The sequence below is a fragment of the Pyxicephalus adspersus genome, chromosome 2, assembly GCF_032062135.1.
Source record: "Pyxicephalus adspersus chromosome 2, UCB_Pads_2.0, whole genome shotgun sequence".
NCBI lineage: Eukaryota > Metazoa > Chordata > Amphibia > Anura > Pyxicephalidae > Pyxicephalus > Pyxicephalus adspersus.
This window is the reverse complement of record NC_092859.1, coordinates 27321763-27342244: the sequence shown is the minus strand read 5'-3', so window position 1 is coordinate 27342244 and position 20482 is coordinate 27321763. Positions and strand designations below refer to the sequence as shown.

Sequence of the window (20482 nt, the reverse complement as noted above, 5' to 3'; positions counted from 1 at the left end):
TGCTGAACTTACTACTAAAATGTTGCTCACACCACTACAAATGATAGCATAATGTAACTGCTAGTGGAGATCTGTTGAGGTAGATCATTTGGATGCTCATTTATGAACAGCACAGTGTACAAGGCTCAAAATGCACACAAAAGAATGGTTAATATCCACATCCAGGTGAGCACCTCTTTCAGCTGTTGTTCTTTCATGCATTCTAATAATAAATCAGCTTCATAGAAGCTCCATGCTGAGCTGCACACATGATCCAAGCAGCTTCTCAAATTTTAAAGTGGCTTATCCCCACTCCAAAGAAAACACAGATTCATGCACAAAAATCCAATGGTCATTGAATTCATTTAAAAGTAACAAAAAGTTCATCAATCCTTACCAGTTAAATTTTGGTAAGAAATCTAATTAATGGTGCAAACTGATAAGCTAAGCTAAAGCATCACCCCTGGAAAAATTTGGGAAGAATGGTTTGTCACTGCCAGATAAAAAAAAAATCAGAACAAATAAAACATCCATATTTAGGATATCTGCTACTTTCCTGCCTAGTCACAGTTGGGTATAGACTTTCTTTTACTGCTGTCATTATACTGACCTGTGCTTGTTGTGGGACTGATTACACTACAGTTAGAAATATCTCACTATACCTGGAATTGTAACTGGTCATATGTTGCATACACTGTACTACATTGCTATTGTGCATCTATTGATAGAGGAATTTTATATTGGAGTGTATTATTGTTAGTTAGACCTAACCTAATAGTAACTCTTAAGCAACCCCTGTGGGTTCTGACTAGTGGGGAGTTTACAGAGATTTGATAAACAATTGTACTAATATTATATGAAATTAAAATTACTACTACTGTCATTATAGTATAAAACTCCTCTGCTTTCAGAGAATTAAATATTATTTTGAGCTTTTAAATGTAAAAAAATATGCATTTTAGCATTTTTGGGATAAAAAAGCAGCAAATGTAACAGGAACTCAGATGTGTTTATATAAAAGAGAACAAATAGCATCTATGAGCACATAATTACTACTAGGCATGAGGTCACATTCAACTACAAAAATATATTTTAAAGGCGGAAATAAAACAATTAAGCGTCAAAGTAAAAAATACTTTTTTTTATTACTTTTTTTAGTTTGACTTTTTTTTTTTTTACAAATGTTTGGCTATTTTTTCTTTACTTTCTCAGTTGCTTGTAATACCTCTAAAAATGTAGAATTACCATTAGATTTAGATTAGATAGATTGAAATGTTTTCAATTCCTAAGAAGTAAATAGAATAAAAACTAACTAAAGAATAGATAGGGTGGGGAGGCCACTGACAAAGCATTTTGTAACTTCACAGGTTTCATTGTATCTCAAATATATGTATATATGAGTCACTGTGACACAATTAACCCTGTCCGCTCTGTATGTCACGGAGACCATTTCTATATGTTTTCTGGGTGGGGAGATATTGTATTTATTCGACCTTTGTCTGCTATTTTCATAGGCATAGCTTTCATGGTTTAGTTGCTTTCTAAAGTGTATGTAAAATCAAACAATACAATTCTGTGATTTCTTCTATTAAATACAATGTTAGACCCAGTCTACATGGACAATTTAAAAAACTGTATGTAAACGTTCCTACCACGTTTATATGCATTCTTAGGCACTTTTACAAGCGTTTTAAAGCTTGCCTCACATTATGTAACACTTTAACGCTTGCAACACATCATGTAACTTTACAGCTTTGTAATTCTATTGTAACTTTAATATAAGTCCAGTCACTGTGACACAGCAAAACACCCTGACCCCTCCATATGTCACAATTGCACAATTTTGCCTGTCAATCTGCATTCTGTAGCAACTGGACAGCAAGAAACATCTGAATAATAACCTCTTACTGGCAATCACTGCATATGGAACATGGTAAAACCTATATGCTGCAAACAGGAGAATGGCTAACAAACAGTTAAACACTCATACGCACATAGCAGTAGTGGGTGACAGGCAGACCTGGGGGAGTGGTTAGAGATATAATAAAGTCACATACAATAGTAGCAAAGTCAGTGTGCAAAGCAGAGAGCAGATACAACAATGGCCCTCAAGCCAGACTCCTATGTTGTCCTGAACGATGGCCATAAAATGCCAGTGATCGGATTTGGCACTTACGCCCCAGAACAGGTAAGGTGCTGCAATTCCCACACTATGTACACATTTGCAACAATTGCTGCATGAAACGTTCATTAGTGATTGTTTCCAGTAACAGTACGAACAAATGAGTGCTGTGGAGACTGTGCTGTTCATAATATGGCGAGGGAAGTAGAAGAGAAGGGAATCCTGCGGAGGCCTATTCTATAGGCAACACCAATTGCAGAATCACTGGGGTCACCTGGCGACAGCTGTACACACACTAGATTTTCTTTATCATTAAAAAATCTGGAATCTTTGCATAGTTTTACACAGTTGAACTGTAGAGTACATATAGGTTCAAAGGTTATGTATTGTGATTGTGTATCTGCATGGCAGGTATTATAGATAACATTACAGGAGATTAAAGTGGAGGAGTTTAATTATCCTTTACAGGTACTTAACAGAGGTGTTGGAAACAAAAAAAAAATTGACTTTGATTCAAAAAGTGTATTTTTGTTTTTGAGTTGCACTGTACCTGTCAATAAGTGGTGTAGTAATGACAGATTGGAACTTGGATTACTCAAAGTCACAATTACCTCTCATCAGAACTATCAAGCTGCCGCTAATGAGATGCTGGCCGGTGACTTCTTACTCAGCTCAAATGCAATGAAATTTTTTTTGCAAGCATAGCCTTATCATTGTAGTCTGATTCTTCAAGCTTTTATATTTTCCAGTAATTGTACTCTATTTCTACCAATAAATGTCAATATTTACCCAATAGAACTGACATATGAAAGTTGGGCTTTCACCATGAGTGCTCATTCACACCTAAACAAGTGCACATTTATTTCAAAATGAAAGGGCTGGTAATGTGTTACAGGCTGGATTCCTGGATAAAAATAGTTCAAAAAGACAGAAAATATGTAAGAAAGGGGATTTTACTTGTTCTATTTCAACCTGTCAGATTTACTCATGGGAGTAATGTGTGTTTACATTAAAAGAATTACTTAGCTTAGTGAATTCCATGAATTTGTTCTGACTTTAATCATCTGAACATGTGCAAATATTTTTTTAAATTGCCCTTTCATGTGATTAGTTATTCTTTGCAATGTAAATTTTCACCTGTCAGTTTTAAGTGAAAAATTAACTTTGCAGAGTAAACTTGCTCTACTAGATAAGCCAGATTGTTTCTCCATGTTTTCTATATTCCTTACACATATGGACAAGAAAGGAACTGATTTCACCCTGTTAAATAACTGGACTAAAGAGCAGTGGTTGGGGCGGGTAAAATGGATCCAGCATGGTCTGTCTATACTAAAAGCTTAGGTTAGTTGACTCTGGGGAGTTAGTATTAACTGCCAAGCCTAAATTATTCAACAATATAAAAGGAGGATAGAGAGTAGGTTTTTCTAAGGCAGAAAGTTTTGAGAAGAATTAATTAAAACAAAGTGTATTTAATTAAATATACAATATACGGCAAATAAAGAATAGCTTACATGTGTTTAGCACAGTAATTTGCGAAGATAATACACTTATAGGGCTAGGATATACCCTCCCCACAAGTAAAATTTTCAACAGTAGTACGAGTATTGGGTAACATATACAGAATACATCAGAATTGATCATTTATTACCTGACGCGTTTCCCCCACTGTGGGTTTCCTCAGGGGAATTTGAGAGATCAGGGTACTACAATAGATCATAGTACAGAACACAATGAAAATATTAAGTAAGAATATGTTTTCAAAGCATATGCACAGAATGTACATAAATTTTTGGTTGCTTTTAATAAAGTTACACAAATTAGTAGCCCAGAAATTATTTAAATTTTTAAAATTTTAGATGTAAAAAGGTAACCTACTTCTATATTATTGTGGAGAAATCCACACTAAAGATTAAACTGGTTTATAAGGAAAAAATGCTGACTGGCTGTTGAATTGGATATTTGGTTGCTGAAAGAAAATAAAGGTACATTAAAGGTAGGTAAGGGATAAAGCTAATAGGAGGAACTAGTGGGTGAACAGATTGGTAATAGTGGGTGTAGATTAAAGTAGGTTAAGTGTTAGGACTGCTAATGAAATCCAAGGGTAACTATTGACCAGTTGATATTTCAAAAAAAAGATTAACTGTAAAGGATACAAATTGATTTAGTAAGATTAGCAATTAATATAAAATGTAGTAAGAGACTTTTTTTAGAGAAATATAAAGTAGTGTGAATAAAAGGCTTGTACCACTTACAGTAGGTGGGATGATAAGATTATTGTAGAGATTCAAAACACAATGTTGGTTAAGGTGTGTTTAAAATAAAGGTATCCTGTCCCAGGAAATAGGGGTCTAGCTAGAAAGTGAAGAATAAGATTAGTTGGTGAGTTAGAAATCATCTAAATAGTATATTAGGGGGTAAGGTATAGTTGAATTACTTACTTAGTACAATAAATCTGACAGGTACACAATAGGCTCAACATACAGGACTAAAGGAGGGAACTATGAAAAAATGGTGAAGATTAGTTTGGCCATCCTCAGGATGGAGCTGCATGCTAATTGGTGACAAGTGAAAGTATTGACACTGCTGAGTCACTATGATGACATGAACTGAAATCCAATGAATAAATTAGATAGGCCAGGAACAGACAGGCTGGTAAGGAAATTCCTCGATGATGCTGGATGGTCTCCAGCCAGGAAATGAGGCGTGACTTGTTGCAGCTTCCAACATATATTGGGCCTAATTTAATAAAGTTCTCAAAGGCTGAAGAGAATATACTTTCATCAGTGAAGCTGGGTAATCCAGAAAACCTGGAATAGATTTCTTTGAAATAACTTGATATTTGCTAGCAAATGTTTTGAATCCTGGACCAGATCCATTCCAAGTTTGCTGGATCACCCAACCTCACTGAAGAAAGTGTATCACTGCCTTGTCATTTTCTGCACTTTAAAATATTCTTAGTGTAATTTCAGCAGCTGTTCCGTTTGTCAGTGATGAGATTTTTGACTAATTGAAATATAAATAGCGAAATTTGAAATGCTGAATGGGGCCAAAAGGACAGAGAAAAAAGGGGTTTGTAAAGGATTTGGAGGAGGAGGGTAGTGCATAAATATAAATGAGAATTTAGACAATCCAAAGTAGGCGTAGGATTATGGGTAGAAAGTGTTACAAGGGTGAGCTCCAGCTTTGCTAAGTTTAATGACTTCAAACTACACAGGATGTTTAAACTTTTGAACTCCACACTAATCACACACAGTTATACAATATTTCTATTGTGATCATTTAAAATACAAAATCCTGCCTGATCACGAATCTTACTGTGGGTATAGTTCCACTTTTACCATGGCATAATAATACATTAAGGTACCACTGAGTTTGAATGGCACCCCAGTGCATCTGCATGTGCACTTGGGTGCCATTGTGGTGTGTTGCACTGAAGAAAGACCACCTTCATGCATGATAATTATCATTATGCATTTCATTTCATACCTGCCTTAGGTAAGGTAAAGTCTTAATGAGATTTTAGGTAATTGGGTTAAGATCTACTTTAACTGTTGTATCAAAAAAAAAAATTAGTAATTTCCTTAACTCTTGTACCAATCCCTTTTTTAAAATTATATTTACCATTACTGGGATGGAACAATCTAGGAAATGCTTTGGAAGTAAGTACTGGATCTTCTAGCTTGGAAATTTGGAAAACTATGTTAAGCACACATGTGAAAGGCCTATAGCCAGTGGATCCAGATTGGATGGAGATTACTTTCTAAAGTGAACCACAGCTGGCCTAAGCCATATCTGAAGTTTGTGACTATATGGAGCACCATCCTTACAGGAAAACCCCACAGCTTCCAAACCTCAACTAAGCATACAGTTCAAACCGACTAACCCATTCTTCATTTAAATAAAAGGCGTGCAAAATCTTAGAGTTGTTTTTCAGAATGCACAACTTGAGTTGAAAAACCTTTCTTCTGCAATCAGCAGAGAGGTACCATTCCTCTCTGTATAGTATATCGAATCCGACCATTACTGTAACTCCTAAATCAATAAAGCCCAGGTTCCCTGCTGATTGGAGATCTCAAATGACTACTTACTCAGTAGGGGATGTGTTAGACCCCTGTGGAGGGACCAACGCTTCCACACAGTGCAAAGTTCTGCATGCTGGCAAACAACAGTCTTTTTTGTTTTTGACAGGTTCCCTTTACTAGCTCAAATCATATTTGATGACCTATTTTTTTGTTTTGTTTTTCAAGCTCTGGTCTACTAATCATGCCCCTGAAAGGGTCCGTCCAGCTCTTGAGAAATCTCTACAGGATGTTGGGCTGGATTACATTGATCTGTTTCTAATTCACACTCCTGTGGAATTTAAGGTATGTTCACCCATCATGGCCTGAACAACTATTACAGAAGATCTAGTAGTATACAACCACCAACTGGACAATTTGTTATAAAATGATGGATAGGCATATATTCCCTTGTAGTGTGTTATTGCACATTGTTGTTTGTGTCACACCTTATTACTGAAATAGTGTACATAGTGTTTTACTATACATTTTATGTAATTTTCTTAAGCGTGTTTTTTATGTGCAAAACAAAAGAATAATTTTTTATTGAATGTAATTTTTATTAAGGTAAGTATTGATTATTGATGGAATAGTTCATATTTACAGTCACCAGTGGTCAGACTCTAGGCCTATTTGCATATATTCAAAGGGTAATCGTAACTCTTCTGCTAAAAGACAGTCTATTGTTTACAGTTTATCTCAATCCTCAATTACATCCACAGCTGAAGGTTTTAGAGCAATTCATCACTGTATGTGCTATGTACTGCCCATACACCTGTAATAGAATCTTATATTTCAATGTTTAGTGTGTGGTGGAGAGTTTGTGACTGTGACTTGATTGTGACTTTGGGAATTTAGGAATTGCAGCCAAAAGAGCATTTGCAAGGTCAGTTACTGAAGTTTGATGAGAAGACCGCATTGTTCAAATGTGTATCCAAAAATGGGTCATTAGGGTTTAGGTCAAAGCTCTGTTCAGGTTTCTCACCATAACTAAATGGTCAAACCATTAAGCTGGATATTTACAGAGAAATCCTGGAACAGAAGGTCTTTCCTTAAACTGTTAACACAAGGTTGGTAGTGCTCAACTGGGCAGCTTTACTTATATACGATATTTGTGGGGATTTTAATGGTGAGAACTCATGCAGTTCCCAGGTCTGCACCCTTGCTATGTCCACCAACCCTTCTAGATTTATATTTTGTGATACAGAATGTAAGATGAGGAGCTTGGACTCACAAATCCTAATTACAACAACCAAAACTTCCAGAAGGACAAGAATAAGAAATATCTCAATGCTATATTACATGTCCCAAATAATATCAAAAGACGAGGCCACACTTTGCTTCACTATGTTTCACACTATGCTTTACCTATAATTAAATAAAACTTTTAGATGAATCTTTAAAAACATATGTCCCTTGATCATGAATGATATGCTTTCATTACTGTGAGCAAACTGATACTGCACTTATTTTTAGAATACAGAGAATTTTTTAATGACTGACAATGACAGGTTTATTCAGAAGACCAATGTGAATTGCAAAGAAGTCATTTGGCTCTAAAGTTTCAGTGTTCTAAGTTCATGAAAGTTTAATTTTACAACAAAATTTTATTTTATTCATATGTTTTATTTAGTATTGTGATTATCTTATTAGACAAGATGGTCAACGTTGAATTATATGTCTTTGTAACATTAATCAGTTAACATCAGAATACCTAACTAACAATGCCTGCTGTTTATTGAAGACTATAGCTATCTGGGCTATTATTCATATTCAGTATGTATATGAACATTGTCTGTTATCCCTTATTCACCCCAGCCTGGAGATGAAGTATTTCCCACAGATGAAAATGGAAAAATGATTTTTCACAACACGGATATCCGGGATACCTGGAAGGTAAGCTAAGAGATTTGGTCAGTGATTCCAGCTCATCCATTTTAGTAAGGGAGGGCTTTAGGTATAGGTTCATTCAATCTGCAAAATCTCAAATACGCTTTACCATGGTAATGTGACCTTGAAAGACTTTTTCAATACTCCATATTTATTGATGCCATTAAAATTATAACTATGAAGGTCTGTGTTGAAGGCTATAATCTTAATAGATGATAGTGTTCTGTACCTACCAGTTGTGTCACTATATTGTCACACAGTAGAAAAGTTGGCTTGGTTAGGCTTCAACCTAAACAGGTACAAAGGAGTGTTTAAAGCCCTTGCAGCACTGTAGGAACTTTTAAAAAGTAATTTTGCTCTTACACAGACATTAGTTATAGTGACACCAAGTAGTAGATTAGTTTAAACACGCTGGACCACTGGCTGGATAGACAAAAATAAAATAAGTTCTTGTTAATAAACCATAATGTGGAATTATATAATAATTTAGTGTTTAATCTCCTGGGGTCAAATTTTTTTACCTTTTATTAAGAGATATTATTATTATTTCGGTCATACTATGAGAGTTTTGACTTCATCTGCAATATTTGTAGGTTAAGGATTACTGAGAATGTAAGATGTTTTATTTGTTGGTCTTGTTATAAAGCTAACCATGTTATGATAATTTGTAGGCTTTAGAGGCTTGTAAAGATGCCGGACTGGTCAGATCTATTGGAGTGTCCAACTTTAACGGCAAACAAATGGAGCTGATCCTAAATGCACCAGTACTGAAGTATAAACCCGTCTGTAACCAGGTAACTATAGGGAATACATGGGGAAATATTGTAGGGAACAAAGTCCGTGTAAAGGTGTTCAATAATCAGATTATTATTGTTGGTGTGGGTTAACATTTATTCATGGTATATTATAGCTAATAGGTATTGGGTACATTCAACTGAAGCCTAATCTGTAATGATGAAGTCTTTAGCAGTTGTGAAAAAGAGGAATTCTAACTGAATAACAGGATTCAGGAGCGTACTCCCAACATTTGTAGCCTTGTGGGAAACTAATCATTCTTACTATTGTCTGAACAACAACAAAACCCCTAACAGTTGTGTAGATTTCAAGTGAACAACATGTGAAAATATTTTTTCTGATGGGTAGGGAAATGGATGGAAACCCTGTAAATCTTTTCATCCCTGACTCTGTTCACACCGTAGACATTTCTCTCATTTCCGATTGTGGATACACAACTGAAAGTTAAAAGAAATCCCTACAAAATTACTACAAATTTTGAGAGTTGCCGCCAGTGTCCACAGTTTGGAGATTTTGCATCACCTGCAGGTGTGGCTACACCTGTGCAGTTTTCGACTTTCCATAACTTGTGGACAAGTGACACAGTAATAAAATAATAAAAGGTTTAGGCTATATAATGTTCAGAACATTAGCAGTGCTCCTCAATGCTTGCAATAGATGCTTGAAATATATGCTGCCCTTACAGGTATTCTAGTACAATTATCTCTACTGACAGTATCAATCGATGACGTCTTCTTTACAACACAACTCCTGCTAGTACAATAATGCTAAGCTTGCTGTCCCCAGAGTAGGAGAAAACAGAAATTCTTGACCCCTAAGATTTCATATCTGAACAGCAGAATTTGGTCACATCAATGATCTTTTAAAAAATCAATAATATTTGAGAATGGCATAAATGATGTTCTGGTCATACTTAACTTTAACCTGAATGTAAACAGCAACACTGAGATGTTAAAAATGCATTTAAAATCCCATCTACAGATCTGACATCCTCCATTTGACATTTATTATATTTTTCCTTCTGTTTTCTGGCTGGTCATATGATAAACAAGGTCCTCTTCTCTGATGGTAGGTAGTCTTCAATGCTTCATAGAACGGTGCTGATGTCATCATTTCCTTGTTCTGTAGCATTGATTCATAAGGCCAAACAAATATGATGATGCTCTTTCTCATTATAGCCTGATAGGTTCATGATAGCCTTATAGCCATGATAGTACCATTCACTGAAGAGAGTAGGGAGACGACATAAAGAAAATGTTAACTTATGAAGTTAAAGTGGTGGGATAACTATATCATTTAAAGCTAGCTTTTATTGTAAATGGACTTTTTTGGGGCATTTTCCTCTAAGCAGTAAAATGTTTTGCCCTGCAGGTGGAGTGCCATATATTCCTCAATCAGAGTAAACTTCTGGAATACTGCAAATCCAAAGACATTGTACTGGTTGGGTACAGTGTTCTGGGCTCCAGCAGAGTTGAAAAATGGTAAGTAGTTCAAGATTTAAAACAAATTTTTATAGTTTCCAACCGAAGGCCTCTAAATATACGTTATTGGCTACTGAACGTGGGTGGGCGTCCGGGAACTAATGATGCATATTGATTAGGAAATCTGCTTCCCCTTTTTTTTTTAAAAGGATAGACCAAAATTCTCCCAAAGTACTGGAAGATCCTGTTCTCCTAGATGTTGCGCAGAAGATAGGACGGTCCCCGGCACAGGTGGCGATGCGATATTTGCTGCAGAGAGGGATTGTGGTCCTTGCAAAGAGCTTTACTGCAGAGAGGATCAAACAAAACTTCCAGGTGACTCAAAGATGGCTGTACTGACATACTATTAGAACTCCTGATTACCTAAACAAGGGGGAAGGATGTAAACACTCTCCATTTAAAAGTTCAAAATTTAACAGGAAATTCCAATGCGCTTCTGGGGTTTTAAAGGTTTTTAAGGCTTCTTCTTCAGGGCTAAATAGGACCTGAAGTAAAGGAACGTGACTGGACTGAAGTATGAAAAAGATGAGTATTTTGAATAATCTTGTTTGAGGCCTATTTTTACTTTATTTCAGCAAGTTTTATTATGCTGTGGTTGTGCTGGTTTAATCTTATGGGATAAAATCAAAAACACATTTGTACTTGCTGAATGGAGAATAGAAAGCAGACATTTTCAGCATCAACAATGTATCTAATCATCCATCGCTGTTTTCATGTAGACATCAGCACTGCTGTATTCCATAATCCTGATGAAGGGGGCTACTTGGAACTTTCAAAACACTCTGGATATTTTTATTGACACTAGATATATGAAAATCCTGGATATAAAATTTTGGATTGGTGAGCTCAATTTTTGCATAGGCCTATCTTAAGTTCCCATACGTAAGAAATCTTTCTGGGAACTCATCCACAGTGCAAAAATCAACCCAACTAAAACCCCAACTATACCAGGAAATAGAGATCCTCCCTACTTTTACACATTGCTCATTGTTTTATGGCTGCTTGTGCCCTCTTGTCCCAGCAGCTTCCACTGCCGTATGAGTTGTACGGATATCCCAAGTACAGGAAGTCACTGATAATTGTAATTTGTCCCTATGTTTTACAACGGGTAAATATTTTTTCTTGTGTTTTTAAGGTTTTCCAGACTTTACAAAGCACAAGAAACATGCATTTTAAACTGCTCACCACAGTCATCCAATCTAGGGTCAATTTGGTCAGAAGTCAGTAGACGTAATAATGTTTTTTTTTTAATCTGGGAAAGAATTGCAGCATCACTTAGAAATCCACATCGTAGAGATGGCATAAAACTCCACACAGATTGTGTTATTGATGAGAATCTAAATCCACAAAACAGAACTAAATCTAAAAATTAAAAAAAAATTGCAACCAGACAGGTCCAAAATCAGACAATGTTGTAATTTGATGGATCTGGGAGTTGTTGGTAAAACATTAATGCATCCTTACATTCAGTGGAAGGACCTGATTTTGACCTGATTCCACCTTTTTTCAGTTCTTTGTATAGCAGAGCTGTCTGTGGGAGGAAGAAGCAACAAAAGGTTCTACAGTTCTCATGTTCTAGGCCGTGGTAAAATGAGGGCAGTTTGGAAAATGTCTTAATTAGGCAATTCTGTAACCATTTGTAATTAGAATATATATGTATTTAGGTAGAAGTTTTTTGTATGTGGATTGTTCTATTTGTTGCTTTGATAAAGGGCACCATTGTGCTCATGAAACACAATTTGGTTATGGGACCAATGTAAAGACATTTTTTTAAAGAACTGCGATTGCTGACATGTTTGCCTTTTGGATTTGTGCAATGTCACCAGGCAGGGTAGGGCTGTGCTGCTTGACAGATCTGTGTAATTATTAAAACTTTGAATGTTTTTACTGTCCCCTCCTAACAAACCTTTTTTGTAGTTAAAAAAGTTTTGTTTTTTTCTTGAAGGTTTTTGACTTTGAGCTGAGTGCTGAAGACATGAAACAGTTGGATGGCGTTAACAAAAACTTAAGATACTTGAGCCTTGATAGGTATGTAAGAACCTTTTCTGTAGTTTGTAGAATTTATAACATTCTTGGATCAGATTTACTTTGTATTCAGTTTGAACCAATCGCTAAACCTCAGATCATTCTTAGTCATGTACAATATGTTAATATTGTATGAAACTTTTGCAGTTTTCTCTGTTTAATGAAAGGACTGTATCAAACTTTTTTATAAGAGACGGTGCAGGGAGCCCAGGTTCCTCACTATTCCTGTAAAATGAACAGAGCTGCATAATATGTTATTAAAATTATTAATAATATTATTATTATTAATAATAATAATAATAATAATAATAATATATTGCTTTTCACTTGAGCAATCTTTGCAAAATAAAAGGAATTCAAGAAAGTTGTGCATTGGCTCTTAAGGCCCATTCTATCTAATGTGCTGCATTTACTCAACATGCAATACACAATGCAAGTGATGATGAACTAGGTTATTGTTCATTGTAAATAGGAACCTAAATGCATTTTTGACTATGAACTACAGTAAAATGTACATCCATGCAATTGCTAGACATTGCAGTTTGAAAAATGTATATACGTGCATTCTGCAGCCTCTTCAAATGAATAAACTGCCTTAACCCAATGCGCTGTTTTTCATGCCACATGCAGCCATATTTAATCTCATGTGCAGCTGGCAAGTTAATTTGTGCAAGGTCTAGTAGCTGGGAAGAGCTAAGTTGGTGGCTGGTAAGGATGAGCGAGAATGCCTCTGATGCCTCTTCGGCGAACCGACTTCGCAGACCTATCGGAAGATCAAGGAAATTATTACAGGATGACTCCCATGGCTGCATGCATGAATGCAGCTGTGGTACTCCTCCTGTCACTGTGAGTCCTGCAGCTGTGCTCATCAATGAATGCAGCTGTGGGAATCATCACAGTATGATTCCCACGGCTGCATTCATTCATGATGAGCTCAGCCGTGGTACTCCTATGTTCTTGGATAGAGAATCTCTATGCAAGAACACATACTACAGGGCTGCAATTGTTCTTGCAGGACCCAAATAATTTGATCTCGATGGAGTATTTTACACAGACCGTTCTCGCTTACATGTTCGTTAAGGGAGAACGGCCCTATTCGCTGCAAGATCGAATTTTAAAATATCGCTCCTTTATCCCTAGTGGCTGACAACTGGAATCAGTACAGAGTACAGAGGACTGGACCTATTTGCCTTGATGTATACTTCATATCCATTGTTTGGGGTTGTTCAACAGTGAGATCTCACCCATATTTCCAGATTCTGATCCTGTCCACCTGGATGTTTGGGTGTTTCAACAATCTTTGTGTGTTCCAATTTCTTTTATTGCAAGCCAAAAAATAAATTAAAATTCAAAATGGATGACAAGAGCCCCTCCTAATAGGGACAGAAGGTCCAAAGTCAGGAACTGGGCTCAGGGATCTCTCCAATACAGTCCCAGAAATATTAGTGATTGTCAAGAGGTTTACCTCTTTAGCATCTACTAAGGAGACAGTGGGTGATGTGGGCCGACGGTAACTACACAAAATGAAGATAGTAGTTTTACATGGAATTGTCCTATGACCGAATATTTTATATTCTAAGTTTTTTCATCATACTATTTTTGATCATTTGATCAAATTTGAATATTTGATTATTTTTGAGCTTTGATCATTTGCAATTAATAATAAAAAAAAACAAATACAATATTAATTAGTGTATCTTTTTCTCTACTCCCTTTTAGTTGGAAGGAATCTCCTAAATATCCCTATCATGATGAGTATTAAAGCATCAGGAATCTCAGTCTGCAACAATGTCCTCTTCTGATATGGTCAGTTGTGCCTGTCATTCCAGTGTAAGAAAAAGACAACGCCAAACACTGATGTTGCAGTGAAAGGATGATGGTTATGGCAGGAAGATTGATAAGAGAGTTGAATTGTTTCAATGAACATGGATATTTAGTAATAAAATAAAGCTTTTGTATGCTGTAATCCTTACTTATGAGCCCCAGTGTTCTGTGACTGTTTTATCTATTAAGTGTCATGTAATAATCTCATTCTGTGGCTATTCATGGCCACCAATCTACAGAGAAGAATTTTGGTTACAATGTACATCACTGTCAGCATCAAGCAAAGTTTGTGGGATATTTTAGCACTGGAGATATTTAGGACCAAAAATATTTTAGCACCCACATCTGACCAGATCTCCTGCCAGCTTTTTGCAGGTGTGCACACATGTATGCTCTCTATACAGCGTTTCACAGTGCTGTGCTACCTGCTGGATATAGTGAGGTGCTCTGGCTAGGTAATCTGTTTTTTTTCTGGCTCTGTCTTATAGCCCCACCACCACTCTTTAATTAACTGCCTCCTATCTGACCCCTGATTGGTTGGTGGGGAATTTAACTAGGGCTTTCCAATAACCTGTATGTTCCTTTAAACTTCTGGGTGTGTTCCTGTTAATATCCTATTACCACCTTCTGACTGGTCCTTCTACCTCCCTGATCTCAACCACATTCTCACCCTTTGGACAAGGATGCCTGGCTCATAATTCTGTCTTCACTTCTGGACTTCTGTTTTTTCTATCTTAGATGTCATCACTGGCACACTCAGGTGTGCAGATATAATGCTCCTTCCTCCCTATGCATGGGGGTCTTAATTGATTGGGGTTTTTGTATCTGAATTTCACTGAGCATAATGTTACAAGGAGAACAATAAAAGACTGAATTTTTTTTGCTATTTTTTGGAGAAATGTGGAATTTGATATAGGCATTTAGCAAAAAATGTCAAAAACATATTAAATAATAGAGCGTAGTTATTGGGTAGGAGAGAAAGAGGCTTGAGGCTCGAGGTTTGGTGCAAAAAAATCAATTGTGCATTTTTATATTCACAGTTAGTACATAAATAAATATACAATATAGGTTTTACACGATATATCCTACACCCTGGTAATTGCACAGGGTTTGGGTATTTCTTCTAGACATTTATTTTTCTAATATCATACAAAAAGGTTGAATAAAGTGGGACCTGTTACGGTATTACCCGATGCGTTTCTCCAATTAAAGGCTTCCTCAGGGGTATGTCGTTGCAGGGGATGTATGGTTTCTATATAACTCTCATTTAGATAGAAAAACTTTGTGCATCAAATTATGTTTAAGAATCCATGTGATGTTATATACTTTCATATCTGCTAGTCTAGTAGTTGATATATCTCTAGTATATGCCAGTTAGTTAGAAAATCAAAAAAGTGAAAAAAGTGGTTCACTTACATTTAGCTGAGAAAAGGTCTAGGCAAGAAAATGAAAGAAGCAAATTGCAGCTGTACGCTGATGAAAAGAATTTGGTGAATAGTGTTAAATGAGTCATGGTTTATTTGTGCATAAGTAAAGTGTGATATACTAAGGTGTCATATGTAAAGATGCTAATAAAGGTACCTACCGAATAAATGTTGGGAATATGCTTAAGCCAAAAAAAATTGGTAAATTGGGTTCAGATAATATTATCTTTTGTGATGACTATTGCTTAGGACCTGGGTTTGGTATAGGAGTTTAGAGTCCAAGTAAGTGCTTTCTCTTGTCTTTAGAAGAATACAACTGTAAAGTACAGCGATAGTCCCCATCTATAATAAAAGGTGATTAGGGGTTTAGAATATTAATTACATTGCATTTGGTGTGAAATCTATTTGGAGTCAGGATGCCTACCAGAGGAGTTTACAAGGAGTTTATCAAGTGGATTTTAGGTTTGAAGATCCCCCGTATGTTACCATGTAGGTACCCAACATCAGTATAATAGTAAAGTCTTATCCTTTTTTGGTCTGGAACATATTCCCGGGAACATAAAAGGAGATATAGATAAAAAACTTCTCCAAAGGGAAACTAAATGGATTATAAACCTTCAAGCTACTACAAAACCAGGTCTCAATGATTTTGTCAGTTACAAGTCTTTCCTTTTTAATATCATTCTAATACACTTAAAAGTAATATATGGACTTCTTCTGTATCTCTAATCTTGCATAGATCTCTTGCATAGATCTCTTGGTATGTAAAAACATTATATACCACGTAGACATTGACTGATATTAATATTAATATGTATGTGTTATCATACTCAGATTAGATATATATTGTAAACAGTCTAATGTCACTTTCATTGAATATAGCAAACCAAAGTATGTTTATATGTTCTTTTGAATATCACATTGCTCATGGTTCGTCATAAGTTAGGCATCTGTGTATAATTATGATTTTGTAATTTCCCATCCAATAACACGGAAACTAAAGGCATGAACTATATTTCATTTTTATTTTGTTTTGTACTTGCAAAATACTATGTTTTACATATTGTTTTTAATGACAAACATGTATCCCCTTCTGTATGGCACAATACTTTCATATCTGATTAACCTTTCTTTTTTTTTAAGGTAATTTTTATTCAATTTTTGCATTGTTTATTACAAACAATTAAACCAAAAGAAAAAGAAAAATACAAAAAAATACAAAAATACAAAAAATCAAAACAAAACTCAAATCAAACAATAGTGTCAAAAGAAATATCCTCATACAACGTACCATAAAATTTCAAATAGAGGTCATTATTTAATGCAATATTTAGTCTTTTTAAAATTGTACTGTAAATTTTGGGTGTTCAAACCACAGGGACCAAAAAGCATTGAATTTAATTGCATTATTTGCATAGGCAAACAATTTTTCAGATATAACTTGCATATCAAACTTACGTACTATATCGGAAGTATTCTGAACATCTGTACTTTCCCAGTATGATGCTATGGCCCGTCTAGTTGCACATAAACAGTCTCACTATAGGCCTATATTCTTTGGGGTATTGCTCAATCCTCAAATTAGGTAGAGCCAAAAAAGGGTTTGGTTGTACTATTAAGCCAGTCACATCAGATAGTAACTTAAAAAATCTCTGTCCAGACACTCAATACTTTTACAATACCAAAACACATGACCTAGTAATCCTATTTGGCCACATAGTCGCCAACAATGGGCGACGTATTTGTATCATATTTAGCTACAACATATGGCGTTCCATACCACCGGAGTAACATCATGGGAGGCACATCATGTATATTTGAATGCAGAACGAATTACTCTTTCCCAGCTATCCTCCGGGACGGATTTATTTAATTTAGTCTACCATTTTAAAATATGAGTAATTTTAGTAAAAGATTTTTTATCCTGCAATGTCAAGTATATTAAAGAAATCCCACGTTTAATAAAAGACGTTCCAGTAAAAAAACCTGCTATCTTAGATTGCATAAAAAGCAATGTCTTGTGAAAAAGTGACAAATTAGATGAACATATTTGTAAGTCCCTAAAGGTCAATACATTCAGTTGTTTCCACTTTGTCAAATCAATATCTGTGAGAAAATGAGAATAATTATCTATCGGTATCGAAATTTCCATATGGGCCCTGTCTATTTGTGACTTAGAAACAATTTCAGACCAGACAGCATTAGCTGCTTGTATCGATGGTAAACCAATTGAAGGATCTAAAGATTTGGCCATAAATGAGGTCACCAGATTCTGCTTTTGGTAAACCGAATGTTCAATACCTTTCCAAATTCTGTTAGTAGATTCTTTAGAGAATTATTGAAGGGAAGTAAGTACAGATGCCCTATAATAATCAATGAATTAATGAAATGAACAAAAATATTCAAAGACAAAGGGCATCCCTGTCTAGTACCATTTGTAATCTGAAAGGGTTGTGACAAAATCCCTGATGTCAAGACTCTTGCGGATGGAGTAAAGAGCCGAAATAGCCTGTAACATCGATCCTCGAAATCCAAATTTTAACAGCACCTTAAAACCAAGTATTCCCAGTGTATTCTATCAAAGGCTTTTTCAGCATCTAGAGCCAGATCTACAGATGGGATCTTGTATAACTCAGCATATCTCATAATACAAACCCTACCTGTTCCGGTTTAATCAAAGTCATATATCCGATTGGCAAGTCATTTTGCATATATCTTTATATACGCGTTTAACAGAGAGATAGGTTGAAAATCTGGATGAGAGGTAGGGTCTTTCCCTGGTTTAGGAATAGTACCTATAGTAGCTTTCAGCATTTCTGTGGGAAACAAACTCGTTTTCGCTGCTTCCCGGAAAGTAGATAGCATATATGTGATTAATATGTAGTGAAATTGTTGATAATATTCACTTTGCAAGCCATCTGCACCGGGTGTCCTTTTAGGTGGAAGAGACCTTATCAAACCATATATTTCTTCAATTGAAAAAGGTACATTCAATGAGTTTAAGATTGAATCAGAAAGTACAGGTAAATTTATCTCTTGCAAGAATCGTTCAATACCCTCACTAGTTGGTTGGGGAGTATTCAAATCATCCTTAATATTATAGAGATTAGAATAGTAAGTACAAAATTAATTAGCTATATCTGTCGGGTTGGTAATCCTGACAGTTGACCCCTCTTTATAGACAAACCGTATTTTGGAACGTTGTATTCTAGTTTCAATTTTAGCAGCCACAAGTTTAGAGGCACTATTACCTTGTGTATAGTGAGTTAATTTTTGTTTTTGTATTGCATTAGCCTGATTTGCCAAAAGAAGTATCCTTAATTCATGTCAACTCTTAAAGAGTTGTTCTGTATGAGCACTAGTGGGGCTACTTTTATGCTGAGTCTGTCATTTTTTGATGTTATCATATAAAGTAGCTAGTTGTTTTCCTCCCTTTTCTTATCTGTGGACGCCACCTGAATCATAATTCCCCTGATAAAATCTTTATGAGCGTTCCATAATATAAAAGGGTCTATATCTTGCGTGTCATTAATTTTAAAGTATTCATTTATATATTTTTTTTTATTTGGGGAGAAGGTATCGGCTTTGAAAAAAAACGAGGCTTGGCCCGCCATGTTTTAGAAGGTACACTTTTAAAGATCATCTACACTTAGAACTACTGGGGCATGATCTGGCCGAGAAATAGTATTAATCTCGATCCGTGATATTTTCCCATTCGATGGGTATAACACTACATTAAAGTCTTCACACAAAAGTAGATGACCTTTTTGTATTGACTGGGCTTTTTTCAGTACTGATCGTAAAAATGTAAGCTGTCCTACATTAGGAGCATATACGTTAACTAATGTAAACGTTACATTTTTGATAGAACATACTAGTATGATATATCTAGCTGCTGGATCTAACATACTTTCATATAATTGGAAAGCCACAGAATTTTTAATGGCAAGTACTCTTACTCTTTTTTGCTGCATTGGCTGTAAAAATATATGGAAATGATTTGTGGGAGCATTTAGGGAGTTTAGATATCATAAAGTGCTTTTCTTGAACACACAAAACATCACATCCATGATGTTTAGCTGTGGTCCATAGAGCAGTACGTTTATGTGGACTATTCAGTCCTTTACCATTAATAGTTAAAAATTTAACTAAAGCAGCGGGAAAAATAAGATAAGTAATATAGTAATCCAATCATTTTGTATCAAGCAGCAATATATCAATGGACTTTATTGCCTCCATGCAAAAAAAGACAAATTTGCATAACAAGATGGCACTATAAAATTTATTAACATAAATAAAGTAACAAAGACTATTTAGACATCAAAAAAATAAAAAAATTCCCCAATATGGGGATAGCACTTCACAACCTGAAATCACGGGTACAAAAAAGGGTAAAGGAAAAGACATATCTAGAGGGGCAACTCTCTACGTTTCCAATATTTCCATAAATTTCCTCCACTTCTTCGAGTGTAGTAATTTTTTTGATGAGAGACAGATTTAAATATTAAAATTTTTACCAGGAAACCCCATCGATATGGAAGACCATGTAAACAAATCATCTTAGTAATTGGCAAGAGTTTGCATGGTCCCTTGATTAACCTTTCTTTAATCAATTCTCTCGAGTACTCTCTGCCTGCGCAGAGACTTGTGGGGGACCCGGTGCCACAGGCGCAACGACCAATGCACAGAATGTTCATATGCAGTCCGTGCCCGCCTGGCTTCATCTCCTATGTGTGACCCACTGGGATCTTCATAAGCTAAAATCCACTTGAAAAGGCTCCCCTGGTAAGCATCCTGACTCTAAATAGACTTCACACCATACGCAATGTAATTATTCTAAACCCCTAATCACTTTTATTATAGATGGGGACTATTGCTGTACTT

The 20482-nt window shown here is 35.6% G+C and overlaps 2 protein-coding genes across 2 annotated transcripts in view; both read left to right on the top strand.

Annotated features, from left to right (window-relative positions):
• The first annotated feature begins 1860 nt into the window (after positions 1–1860).
• The window catches only part of LOC140323244 (aldo-keto reductase family 1 member C3-like), a 54580-nt gene continuing 35958 nt past the window's right edge, over positions 1861–20482 (top strand). Inside the window, exon 1 of the mRNA XM_072400148.1 lies at positions 1861–2167. Coding sequence (XP_072256249.1) covers positions 2081–2167 — 87 coding nt within the window. The 5' untranslated portion in view covers positions 1861–2080. The remainder of the gene's footprint in view (positions 2168–20482) is intronic.
• LOC140323246 (aldo-keto reductase family 1 member C1-like) lies at positions 6304–14322 on the top strand. Its single transcript, XM_072400152.1, has 7 exons — positions 6304–6465; positions 7978–8055; positions 8721–8843; positions 10216–10325; positions 10475–10640; positions 12271–12353; positions 14070–14322. The coding sequence occupies exons 1-7, from the start codon at positions 6319–6321 to the stop codon at positions 14110–14112; spliced, it is 750 nt and encodes a 249-aa protein (XP_072256253.1). The 5' UTR covers positions 6304–6318; the 3' UTR covers positions 14113–14322.

Excerpts from the sequence above, each read along its gene's own strand:
- LOC140323246 (XM_072400152.1), top strand. The coding sequence starts at position 6,319 with ATGACCTATTTTTTTGTTTTGTTTTTCAAGCTCTGGTCTACTAATCAT. Across the intron at positions 10,326-10,474 it reads TCCAGCAGAGTTGAAAAATG|GATAGACCAAAATTCTCCCA; the intron begins GTAAGTAGTTCA and ends TTTTTTTAAAAG. Across the intron at positions 12,354-14,069 it reads AGATACTTGAGCCTTGATAG|TTGGAAGGAATCTCCTAAAT; the intron begins GTATGTAAGAAC and ends ACTCCCTTTTAG.